Below are 13,750 nucleotides of genomic sequence, written 5' to 3'. Positions count from 1 at the left end.
AAATTTCCAAAGAGTCTCTACTGTGAAATTGAAAGAAACACTATGCTTCGAAAATTTGTTCATTGTCTATCTTATGTTTTATTGAGTATCAGAAAAAGACAGTGAAGCCTGAATGGATTCCTTACTCCTTGGATGAGCAAGGAATCAGACTTAATTATATCATCAAATCGATTCCACCAAGAATTGGAGTCACTTTATGAGTGTCGTCTATATTGTAAATGGAATATATCAATTGCAATGAGCCCATCTTAACCTTTCATTTCTGAAATTTTCATAAATCCTTGTGAGTTTGAAAATCAGCAATTAATAAAAATATCTAAACTTGTTGCGTTTCAAAAAGAAATCCTTAGACTTTTATCAAGATCAAAACCACAAAAGAAATTCAATATTTTACAAAACTCATTTGGGAATTCATATTTCCAAAAATCCAATCATCTCCAAAAATCATGCCATTTTCCACAATCAAAATATATCAAGCTATTTCCAAAATCAAAATTCAAGAATCAATTTTTCAAAACGTTTCATCCTAAAGGAAACACAAAAGTGATGTTGCTACCCAAAGAGAAAATTTGTCAAAGCTCAAATCCTCCAAATTTTCAAACAAATTAATTATTCCTTTTGCCTACGATCTAGTAAAAAATTTGTTGAAATCAGCCTATCAAATGAATTTTTAAATCATATTTCCAAAACAAAAATTTTAAAACCTAAGCTTATGTCCTCCTTCACATCAAGGACGGGCTCGGGGAACGTCTTATATTTTCTACCTCCAAGATGGATCTATGTCTATGTTTGATCAATTTAATTATGCATGAAGAGAAATAGAGCGAAGCATGAATATACATGCAGTTTATTTCATGCATACATGCACTCACTTCATGAATGCACCCACTCATATTCTCTAAAATCTAAGTGAATCAAGTTAGAGTTGCTTCCATGATTAAGTTATATTGTGACAAGAACTTGAGCACCTCATTTATTTTGACAGAGAAGCACAAAATTTTCAACATGATTATAAAATCCGAACTTGCAAAATCAATTTTCAAAATGATTCCAATGGATTTTTCTCAAAATCAAACAGACTTTCAAATCCAAAAATTACTCAAGCAAAATTTCATAACCTTGACAAAATTCAAAAAAAAAATCAAAATTAAATTTTTTCCAAACAAGAAGATTATCATAAAACTAGATTTCGACTCCCAATTTCCAATTTTCTAAACTCATTTCATTATCAAAACCAACCAAATAAAGTCAAATCAATCAAAATACCAAAACTAGATTCAAATATCAAAATCTTAAACCCAAAATGTTTTCAAGAATTTTGAATCGATTGGGTTCCACCCAATCCAAACCCAAAATTTCAATATCAAAGATTCGATTCTCGAAATTTCAACTAGCCTTCAACTATCCAATTATTTTTTCCAAATTGAATTTTGGCTTCAAAACTGAATTCTGGTTCCAAGGCATCCAAGAGTTTTCAAGTCAAACTTCAAATCCCAAAATCCAAACTATCTTTGAAATTCTAAAGTTTAGCCCAAACTTTCATTTTCAATTCCAGGATCCCAGTTTCAAAAACAAAGCTTTAATTACCTAATCACCAATTCAATTCAAAATCCAATATTTTGATTCTCAATTTCCAGTTCCAATTTTTAGGACCAAATCAAAGTTCAATTGACAAAATCCATGATTAATTCAAAAATTTCACACCAAGAATGATCTCCCGATCTTCAAAATTTTTGAAATACAGAAATATTCTGAATCAAATCCAACTCTGTGTTTAAAAGAACTTTAAAAATCTGAAACCCAATCCCCACACTTGCATGTAGAAAAAAATAACTTGTCAAGCTTGAGAAAACTCTAACCTTGGATCGATTACCCTTGTTAATGCTGGCAGAGATGGGTCCCTTTCTCTTAAAATATATTTTTAATCAAAACTTGATTTTTCCTGCTTCGCATGCAAACTTCCCAGCCACACTGAGGGAAGTGGGGTGCCAACAATAAGCTCATAGGTATGTTCAACACAATTTTTGTTGTTAAAAAACAGTCACATTTTTTAAACATATTTTTAAGTAAAATCATGGTTTTTTAACTCATCAAGCTTTTATGCATTGTGATCTCTATAATTTATATGCTAATTTTGAATTTTGTTTTTCTACATTGGGAAAGGAAGAATGGAGGAAGAACATAGTTGCTTTCATACATGGCTGCTGACTCGATCAGCTCTGTTTTCTTCCACTTGTAATAATCAATCAATATAAACTCAGGAGGTTGGAGTAAAAATCAATTGCAACAGGAAAAAGAAAACCAAATCCGATTCCAATCACAAAAGCCATTGATAGGGATGAAGAAATACAGAAATAGAAATTTATGAAAGAAATGCAAAACATTATTCCAAGAAATTCTGCATGAGAATCGAATCAATGAAGAAGACAGCAAAGAATGAAGTCTCATGATGATTCGAGAAGGAAATAAAGGAGGGCAGACAAAAAAAAAAATCCAGAACTCTCTTTCATGTCTGGAAGTTGACGCAAGGAATATCTTCGAATTTCCAATGGATTCTTCCCCCATGTTCACTTGTTCAAAACTCGCAGCAAAGGATCGGTGATTTTCCAACGAGTCCAAGGTGAACTTGTCCTTCCCAATTTTCTGATTTCCAATAGCTGGTATCTAGACCATAAAAGAAATATAAATAAAAATAAAAATTTACATGTAAAAAAAATTACAAAATTCATATATCTGATGTAAAAAATTTTAAAAATTAAATTTTCGCTGTTGTTAAAATTTTAAAACTATAATTCGGCCCCTCATGAAAAATTCCTAACTCTGCTCCTGCTTGTTTCTTAGATGGCAACAAAGTAATCAGGAGAAGACAAATGAGAAAGGAAAAAATGCAGTCGATCAAGTCACAAACAGAGAGCATGAGAAGTGAAAAGAGAATGGGTGAGAGCCTGCACAATTGATACTTAAAAGGGTGGTGTTGATTAAAAGTCTGTACCATTCAATAATTTTACCCATATAGATTTGTGTTTCATATATAGTATGATCCTATAGAAACCCTTAACTGGTAACTTGTTTCTAGAAAATTGTTTCATGGAATCACTGAATGGGAACCGTTGTCCTCATTCTAGTTATGAGGCATGTGTGATCAGGGGTGGAACCAGGAATTTCTTGTCCATGGAGCAAAACTATAGTTTCAAAATTTTAACAGGCGCAGAAATACAGAAATAGAAATTTTCAAATTTGTATATATATTAAACTATTAGATTTACATATAAATTTTTAAAGTTTTTAATATCTGAGAGAGGGGGGATGCCAAGGCAGGAGCCTGCCCCCGTTCCCTCTGCCCTTCTGTGTGATGGAATGGAATGAATTTTCTAGGATGAGTATTCCCATGTTTGACGAAAGAAAATAGGCTTGGTGCCAGGGCAGACCCACAACCCCCTCCAGGCGGAAGTCATCCCGTGGCCAATGCAAAGAGCAAGGTGGACATCTACCTTGACAATGAATTTAACTGAAGGAACACTTGCTGATGTGTTTTTAAACATACTACTATTGTGTTCTTGCCAATCCTGCCACCAATAGTAGATGATTCAAGACCGCCAAGTAACTTGCCAACCACTGTTGACCAAAGGTAAAGGAGAAAAGAGAAGAAGCTGCTGCAAGGAGAGGGGAGGGTGTGGGGGAGAGAAGGCCAAGCAGTAACAAGCAAGCAATAAAAAAAATGAGTGTCAACAAAAAAAGTAGTATCTCGATTCCGCAGCAAAGAGGGAAAGAGGACACTGGTTAGCAAGGTGGATCACAAGGCACTGGAGATGGCCTAAGGTATTGATGTGACAAGCAAGAAGGATCCAAACAAAGGCCATGGCACAGGGTGAGGGGCCATCTCAATTGTAAGAATATATCAATTGTTATAATAGTTTATCGTATCGTGTCATGTGACCTTCTGTGTCTTTTTAACTTACTAAAGTGTAGAGACCCTAAAAACATTGAAAAGTTTAACCTTTGGATTCTGGTACTCATCAAATTGTGGCTACAACTTATACTGACTGCATTGCAATTTTTACTTACGCATTCCTCCCAAGGTAAAACTATTGTGTTTTTTTTATTGTTAATCAGGTTTTCCATTGAAAAGAAAACAAAGAAAAGAATAAAACTGAACCATTAAACCGCCACCTTAGACTTTTCAGAACTAGAAATAAACATAAAAGATCAAATTTTCAGCGGATGTACTTTGGAACGGTAAACAAGTAGAACGATTTGTAGACAAAACAAAAGATCTCTCTCTCATTCCTCTCTCTCTCTCTCTCTTCCTGCCCCACCACCACCCTCCCACCCCCCGCCAGGTGTAGCAGTAATTAAAGTATAAGATGTATTTAAAATGAAAGCAAAATAAATTTAGGGTTTTCAATTAATTATCATCTTCACCCGCTCCAAATGAACTACCCATTCATTTAAAAAGAGCTTCCTAACTAATAGCATCTTGGATCCATTCTAAGATCTGATCTGTGTGAACCTGCGCCATTGATCCATTCTACAATCAGATCTGAGTGCACTTCTGCTGTCACTCTCTCTTTATATATGTGTGTGTGCTTTTGTGCATAAGTGCGTGTGTGTGTCTATATATATATATATAATGAAAGTTATTGAAAAGCAGCCACTTCGGTAAGAGTCAAAAACTAGACCTATTAAGATTAATTATTAAAATATTTTTTGGGCAATCTAACCTCATAAATATGATCTTAAAAGTGACTTGATGAGAAACATATATTAAGTTAGTCATTTTCTTATTAAATATTTTTTAATAAGAAAAATACAAACAACTCTTATAACATAAGATTTTGACTTTGCAGTGGGGCAGACTGGTTTCAAACTTACATATCATTCTCTAATTCTATTTGAAGATGTATGGATCTAACTCACAGATATAAAAGTTGGATCTAGTTTGCATTTTTATTGCATTCACATGTTTTAATATGTGTCATGTACTTTCATTTGATCAAAATCATATCCATTACTAGAGAGGGAGATATGGAAGCAGTAGAATGTAAGCACATACAGTAAACATGGCATAAGCACAATATTTTCGCGTGAACATGCTGTCATTTAACTATATATGAGTTAGAGAAATCCATACATGTACACATGCACATATACACACACACAGACACACCAGTCTTTCGTCAGTGTATATGCTGTATGCTCAAACCCAACATTTAATAATATTTTGGATTTTGAAAAAAAAAATTGTTCATCCAAACTTTTTTACATAAATACAATCAGATAAACAAATTAACTTCCGAAAGGGGAAATTTAGGTGCAATAGTAGACTGGGATTGGGGGACTTTTCCTGACTTATTTAGCACATGTGAAGCACTCAAGCACATGTGCTCACCACACCCCAAATTAAGCACTCGGCAAGTTAAACTTCCGATCCGCTCGAATGCATTCATTTTTTCTTGTAAAATAGGCAACAGGAAATGAAAGAAAGCTGAGGGTGGAGGGATTATTCTTTCTTATAAAATCGGCAACTAGAAATTAAAGAAAGAGGTATTATTCTTTCTTATACACAACAGGAAAAGGGAAAAGGGTTCAACAACTTCATGGAACAAGGAAAGAAAGCCCTGGATCACTTTGTGCTCTCTCTTTAAGGAACATGTATTTGCTTCTTACCAACTTGGTAATGAAATTAAAAGGACCAACCTAGGGCTTAATGAAATAGAAAAAGATATGGAAATGGTGGATTTGTTCAACAGAACACCAAAATTTGAGAGTGAGCATCCTTTTGGCGGTGAACATGACATTCTTGAGAGACATCCCATCTCATAGGTACTGCACAACCACCCATGGGTAGGGCACATGTTAAAGAGAAAGTAAAAGAACTCTTTTTTGATGGCTTTACAAAGAGTAGTGCGCTAGAAAAAGATGGTGTTTCTATTGTATCCATTGTAGGTCAAGGTGGAATTGGGAAAACAACTATTGCAAAAATGGTTTTTAATAAAGTCAAAGAACAGTTTGGGAACTGCAGGTGGTGAGTTTGTGTTTCAGAGAAGCCAAATCGTATGGGTTTGCTGCGAAAGATACTAAAGGAAGTATGCAAGGAATCAGAAGAAGAACTTAAAGGTAGCACTTCCTTGAGTGGTTTGTGCACACGAATACAGAGTGAGCTGTCAAAGAGCAAGTTCTTATTGGTTTTTGATGATGTATGGGAATTAGGTTGGTGGATGGGAGAGGTAGCAGACACCCTAACGGGAGGTGCAAAGGAGAGCAAGATTTTGATCACCAGTAGAAAGGTAGAAGTCTCTCAAGTAATTGGTGATAAAATGTATAAATTGACAGAAATGTCTTTGGATGAAATTTGGAGCTTGTTTCTGCGTGTGGCAAAGATACAAGAACATGAATTGGAGAGTCACAATTTGAAAGGTATTGGGGAGAAAATAGTGGCAAAGTGTGGTGGGTTGCCACTTGTTGTCCAGACGGTTGGATCCTTAATGTGTACAAAAAGGATGACAAAAGACGACTGGGAAAGCATTGACAAGAGTGAGATATGGGAAATACATAGTAGCATTTTCCTGGTCTCATACTGAACTACGATGACTTGCCAGATTATTTGAAGAGTTGTTTTGTATATCACTGCATTTATCCAAAGGATTATGACATACAATGGGGTAGATTGGTCATGCAATGGATGGCTCATGGATTGATTGAGGAAAAGGAAGGCATTGATGTGGAAGTGACTGCTAACCAATGGATTAATGATTTGATAAATCGGTGCATGATTGAAGAAACTAAACATAAGGATCTCAAACTGCATGACATTTTTCATGAGCTTGCCTTATATATTGGTGGAAAGGAATATAGCCATGCCCCTACTACTGAGCACACCTGCCATTTGTCATTACATGGAATCGACGATGCAGAAGCGCACAAGTACAATACCTCAGGAGCAGAAATATGATGCAGACATTGTTGTGCGATCCTGATTCTGATTCCAAGTCAGACTTGCGTTCGGTTTACATGCACACTTAAACAATTTCAGGTGGTTGAGGGTGTTGTCATTGAGGGGATATAGGATGTATGAGTTGCCAAAGTCAATTGAAGATCTTTCACTTCTAAAATATCTCGATCTAAGCCATTCTAGTGTGAAATGGTTGCCCAGTTCAATTGGCAGACTCTGTAACTTGCAAATATTGGATTTAAGTGATAGTAAAATTGAAGAATTGCCCAAGGAAATAGGTGAACTGAGCAACTTGAGGTGTCTTGGGCTGAAAGATATAGAGGAATTGAAATTTATAACCGAAGGCCTGGGGAAGCTTACTAATTTATGGATCTTGTATAGATTTATTGTATGCGATGACAAGGGGGATACAAGAGGATGCAATGTTAGGGAACTAAAAGATTTGAACAAGGTGAAAGTAATTGATGCAAAAAATGCACAGCTTAAGGAGAAGCATGAGTTAATTGGGGTGAAATTTTACTTCGAGGAGCAAGAGGATGACGGAGTGGATAATGCTTCCGAAGAGAGGAGTTTGCTGGAGGCTTTGGAACCTCCATATGGCATAGAGAGGTTGGGAATTTATAGTTATAAAGGAGATAGGGATGGTATTTGGATACCAATTATGGGGAGCTGCAGACACTACAGTTGCAGCGTTGCCCATTGTTGGCAACAGTGATAGGAATTAAATCATTGGAAGAATTGAAGGTCCAAAACTGCCCAACATTGTGTGAATTGCCGAGCATGCTTTCATTGAAGTCCTTGGAGATTTGGCTGTGTGATGGGCTCAACAAGGTTGGGGACCTGCCAGCATTAGAGTCGTTGACTGTGTCCAGATGCGAAAGGCTGAAGACTCTTGCTAACATGCCTGCGTTGGAGTCGTTGCATGTGTACCGATGTCAAAGGCTGAAGACTCTGACTAACATGCCTGCATTGGAGTTGTTGGAGGTAGAGGGATGTGGCAGGCTAGAGCAAGTATCTGATGATCACATGCCGGCTTTAAAGAGGCTGAAGTTGTCTTACCTGAAGATTTTGAAGCAGCTCCCCACTCGCCTTCCTTCACTTGAGGAACTTGCCCAACTGGGAAATAACACTTACTTTTATGCCATGCTTAAGAAAGGTGAGTTTTGAAACTTGTCCAAAGATACAGATAGAAGGCTTGATTTATGCTCTTTTGGAGCTGGCGGGCCATGGCGGTCAAGCGACTCAGCTCCGAACGCTGTCACTGAAGAATTGCAAGTGAAAGATTGGGATGGAAATTGCTTGAGAAAATGCCTAACCTCATTTGCTTGAAGTTGGATTCAAAATCAGCAGTACTACTGCCATCATCATTGCCATCGGAGGTACCAACATTTCTACCCTCCTTCAAGGCTATGGAATTGAGAGACAACACGAATGTTGATGAGGAGGTCAAATGGGGAAGGGTGCCTCAGTGGGTGTGGGGCCTCTCTCAACTGGAGGTGTTGGAACTACGCTGTTTCTCTGAGGACATCAGCTTGGGAGGCCACTGGCAATGCCTCCTGAATCTGAAATTTCTGTGCCTTCAAGACTTCCCCAATCTGAAGTCTCTGGTGGATGTGAATAATATTACTCCCCGACAACAAAAAAGTGAAACAACATTTCCCACCGATGCACAGCAACAGATCACCTGCCTCTCGAAGCTTCAACGGTTGTGGATTTTCTCATGTCCAGCACTCCATCTGCCACAGGCGTCAAGAAATCGTCTTGGGAAAAGATTAGTCATATAGATAACATTACTGAAAATCGGTGGCAAATTGTAATTAATTCTTTTGGTTAAATATGTGTGTTTCCATTTGTTGCCTCTTCTTTCTTTCTCTCTTTCTCTCTTCCTCTTGTTTGATTTGGGTCTGGTAAATTGAAGTGTTGTTGATCTGAACTGGTGAGTCTTGTCTAGCTGTTTTAACTTACTCAAAATGATGACCATCTCTTTCATTTGATTTTTTTTTGTAATTGAATACAAGTATCAATTATGTGAATGCCAGCGGGTACCATGTATAAATGATAAATGCAGTGCTGTTTGGGTGAAATAGAAGGCAATGTCCTTTGGCTTGAATCGGTACAAATACTAAAAATTGGGATTGGTCATTATTTGAGCGACCTTCAAAGTTTTGTTTTTTCATATTTAGGCCATTAATATGCATTTATTCATCTTCACAAATTTAAAACACATACCCACAATCTGAAAAATGCGCCTACATTCTTAATTCTTCAGAAAATGCATTAGCTAGCACTGTCCACATATCTTCAAAATTATATGAGATGTTTGAAAAAAATATATGGAAACTGCTTATAGTCGAATAATTTATAATTCATGCATTTTATCGTGTGTTTTTTTTAATTCAGGCGGATATATGAATGCATTGAAATTGTAAAATTTTTGCAAAGTGTAAGATCCTAGGAAATCACACCAAGATGTCCATATAAGGCTTTTGGCATCGGTAGTTTTATAAGGAAGGAGGCCCTCCTAGGTCATATGTTTCTCAGCAATTTACTTCATTACAAATATGGCAAAAAAATTAATGTTGCATTCCAAACTATATGTTACTGTGTCAGCCATCATATATCAATACTGGTGCCGTAAACTGTGTCAGCACTTATTGTTATACGTCAATCCCTACTGCCTTATTTTGTAAACCTAAAACTAAAGAGCTTCATGTTGATCTAATCGGCCAGAATCAGCTGATTTGATTCAAATGCAAGAGCTGATTGATTCAACCGATTTTTAAAATCAAATCTACTGAGCCAGTCACAAATCCGCCTCTTCATGTTCAATCAGGTTAATCTATAGTAAAATGCCACACAGGAGCTAAGTCTTTCCAAAAAGTGTTTATGGCATTATTATTGATGCTGGTTCCACTAAATAGGGGAGGTGGCGATCTAGTTGCCCATGTTAGCAAGGGAACAGCTAAAATTTGGCTTTTTTCATGCATATTTGATAAGTATTCACTCTAACAGTGCATGTTCTCATGGCATATTTAATATGTCATGTTTTCATCAAAATGAAAAGTCTTTAAACAAAAGAGAGATAAATGGGGCAAAAAACTTTCCCTATAAATAAGAGTATATAAAAAATTGATAATATTTTTCTATTTTGTTATTAAAGTATTATTACTTAGGTATCATTATTAGTTACTATTTCTGATATTTTAAATTATTACCATCATCATCATCATCGTCATCATCTAAAATTTGCTTCTTAAATACTCCATTGATTTTCTTATTAAAGATTTTGATATTGATAATATATCGTTTAACTAATATCGTTTAACTAATCCGATCCAATAACAATTTCAGTTCCAATTGGATTCAACCAATTCGCAGAATCATAAGCTTTCGAATTTGATTCAAAAATGATTTTGATGACATTAATGATACCGATTTAACCAATTAGGCTTCGTGTAGGTTACCAAATATCACCTAAAAAGACATGCCAACTTTGTACACCATACTTTGACTGAGAAAATTATTTACTAGTGAGAAAATTATCATGAAATTTGAATTATATAGTTGAAGGCTTGGAAAAGCTTACTGACCATCCACAAGATTCTTGTGTGCAAGTTGGCAACGTCAATGACAAAAATACAAGGGATGCAGATTTTTGTGAACTGAAATGCTTGAATAGGCTAACACCAAGTCATTAAATCTATGAAACAACAAAATCATTTCAACCATCTTCGAAGCCACCCAATGCATGCCTTTTTACTAGAGTTGGATATTGGGCCACCTAGCCCGATAAGCAGTTGGGCATCAATACTCAAGCCTGGGATCGGCCCAGCCATCAAGATCCAAGCCCATTGTTCGCATCTCCAAAAATTTTTATTTTGGTTTGAGTTTTGGAGTGCTCTAGAAAAATGAAGTTTTGTTTTGAAAATGAGAGAAAGGGATTAGCCCGTTGGTACGAGGATCGACCGTTCCCGGTGCCTTTACCAGGGGTAATCAATGAGGGGCTATGTTTATCCATGATGCATTTCATTTTGACTTGAACATCTTTTTCATTCTATATGTTGTGTAGTGTTTGAGAAAAATGTTGAAAGTTTGATGCTCTCAACTTTTTAAAAGATTCTTGAAGAATTATTTGAGAATATGAAACATTTTAGAGAAAATTAGAATTGGAAAATATCATTTGAAAAGCTTGGAAAATCATTTTGAAGTCACTTTAGTGTTCTCTTATGACTCTAAGTAGGCCTGCAAGTTTTGCTTTAATTCGATTACTACCTAGTTAGAGCTCCATCTCATCTTGCTTAAGTTCTTTTAGAGATGTATTGTGCTCATTTGTGATGTTAAGTGAATGTGGATGCATGAATGCATTGATCCTACATGATTCATTCCTACCACAATATTTATCTAAAGACATTCCAACCATTACATACATCTAAGATTTTTGTAATAAATATTTTTGATGAAAAGAGAAAAGTTTTTGAAAATAGAATAAGGTTATAGACCCTCAAGCATGATTCCAATATTAGGTCATTACTTGAGTTTTGGTCTTGATGAAGTCGGCAAATGAAAAAGATATTGAGAGAAAAATGTTCAAAAGAATGGAAAATATGAAAGATTTGATCACAAGAGAAATATAGAGAAAGAGAGAAAAAAAAGTCTTGAAAATCACAAAATCAAAGATTTAAAAGAAATAGAGATACATATTCATATTCATATATATACATATATATGTATGTAGATATATACGTATATGAAAGCTTGTAAAAATGAGGTTTAAATCAAATACAGAAGAGAAGATCATTTTAGAAAGAAAGAGAGAGAGAGATTTGAAAATGAATGACACGTATATATATATTCATATATACATATACGAAAGTCTGTGAAAGTATGTTAAATCATAAAGAGAGAATGACAAAGAAGATATTCATGTGCACGTATACGTATATAACATGTATATATGCATATGTCTTCATGAGTATTAAAATCAAGAAATGACTTGAAAATAGCTGACTTCAATTTTTGATATAAGCCGAAGGGGAATTTGGGCTCATGCAAGAACCTAAGTTAAGTCTCCAAGGCCGCATTAGAGAGGGTATTTGGTTTTGAAAATATTTTGGAAAACATGATTTTAAATATTTTTGTATGTGAATAAAAACCACAATTATTACAAGAAAATTGATTTCTCCATACAATGATTAAGCACTCATTGGGGTTCCTAATCGGGTGATTAAGAAATAAACTAAGTGTGAAAATGACATGAAGATGCACTTTAACGTGTACAAATTTGTGAAGGGCTTTCCCGGGTTGGACAAGTCCCAACCTCAAAAATTCATTCTCATGGTGCATTTGCTCATTAATTAAGGAAAAATTAAAATATCATGCATGAACATCATCTCAAGCATAAGGGAAGAGTAAGATAATATAGCAAACATATTTTGGAGATAAAATGAAGAATAGAATTTACTCCGCCTAGCTCATACTCACGGTGCACTCAAGATATAACTCTTGATTCCTGATAAGAAATCATTTGATCTTTCTTGCACGGCCATCGGAAGTGGCAAGAGGAAAAGAGGAAATAAAAATAAGAGGAAGATTACATACCTCAATATGAATGATACTATAAATGAGCCCTCTCTTTGAATGATCTTGGAGTCGCCTAAGATGAAGATCCAAGATGATGAACCACCAAGAGATCCCTTTGTGCTCCTTTGAAGAATTTCAACTTGGAGTCCCAAGGCTGGAGAAGAAGAGAGAAATGAAAAGAGAGAGCTAAAAAAAATTGGAATTTTCAATTGAAGAAGCACAAGAGGTTCCTCAGTGGTAGGCTCATTGCCCAAGAGGGAAGAAAATGGGGTTTTTATAGAGAGTTTTGGAGCCAAAACTCAAAGTTCAACTTTTTTTTAATTTCATAACAATTTCATACAAATTTCATACAATTTTGAAATAGAAATTGGTTCAAAATGAGCATGATTGGCCATTAGGCTTGTAAATCCTTTTTTAGGTGTAACCAGGGCTAATGCCCACTTAAAACGCTCAAAATCACCCTCTAATGGTCGGTTTCTGAAGAAAATGAGGTTTGACAACACACACCAGCGCGAAAATGCGCCTAAGGGTGTGCGGTAGCACATGGCACACCCGGTCGAACAATCATGCGATGCACACATTGTTGCGCGATAGCGCGTTGCGACGATGCACAGTTGCAGTCGCATGATAGCGCGTTGCGACGACGCGCGGTCGTGCGCAACATGCGACCGCACGATCGCGCAAAACCCTTTGTTTTTTTAATTGTAATTTTAAAATGATTTGAAAAATAGAAAATAAAATAAAATGAGTATAAAACTCCTATTATTTTTTGTTTAATTTTTTTAAAAAGTGTATAAAATTGGTTTTTTTTTTTTCAAATGGATGGTCGAAATCATTTCGAGTGACTCCGAACTCGTTTTGAATCCAGATTCGGTTCAATTAGCCACAATGAAGTATAATATAAAAGGAATATATGTGCAAGTGAGTGACACTATAGCACCTGATTTTGTCGTTTTGAACAGGATTTTGGATTTTGAGTTTGAAATGTTTGATTTGGAACTAAACTTGGGTTAAAAAATTCATTTTACATCGAATAGTTGCAAATTTGTTTTGGGCCAAGGATTAAACCTGAATACAGTATTTTTCAAAAAATTTGGGGTGATAACACCCACGTTTGGCGCAGCTTGGCATGAGAGTAATGGAAGAAAAGAACCTATGTGTTTGCATCCCCAAAATTTTTGTGGTTTTTGGTTTTTGGTTTTTGGAGTGCTCTAGAAA

The 13,750-nt window shown here is 35.7% G+C and overlaps 1 protein-coding gene across 1 annotated transcript; it reads left to right on the top strand.

The window, feature by feature from the left end:
• The first annotated feature begins 6,056 nt into the window (after nt 1-6,056).
• On the top strand, nt 6,057-8,119 carry LOC116266664 (disease resistance protein RPS2-like). Its single transcript, XM_050081110.1, has 3 exons — nt 6,057-6,569; nt 7,356-7,596; nt 7,665-8,119. The coding sequence occupies exons 1-3, from the start codon at nt 6,057-6,059 to the stop codon at nt 8,117-8,119; spliced, it is 1,209 nt and encodes a 402-aa protein (XP_049937067.1).
• The last annotated feature ends 5,631 nt before the right edge of the window (nt 8,120-13,750 follow it).

This window comes from Nymphaea colorata, chromosome 13 (assembly GCF_008831285.2).
Source record: "Nymphaea colorata isolate Beijing-Zhang1983 chromosome 13, ASM883128v2, whole genome shotgun sequence".
Lineage (NCBI taxonomy): Eukaryota > Viridiplantae > Streptophyta > Magnoliopsida > Nymphaeales > Nymphaeaceae > Nymphaea > Nymphaea colorata.
This window is presented reverse-complemented; position numbering and strand designations above follow the sequence as displayed.

Bases quoted from the DNA above. Each gene is read 5' to 3' on its own strand.
- LOC116266664 (XM_050081110.1), top strand. From the start codon at position 6,057: ATGGGTTTGCTGCGAAAGATACTAAAGGAAGTATGCAAGGAATCAGAA. The intron at 6,570-7,355 runs GTCTCATACTGA...TGCGATGACAAG, and splicing joins TACATAGTAGCATTTTCCTG to GGGGATACAAGAGGATGCAA. The intron at 7,597-7,664 runs GTATTTGGATAC...TGTTGGCAACAG, and splicing joins TTATAAAGGAGATAGGGATG to TGATAGGAATTAAATCATTG.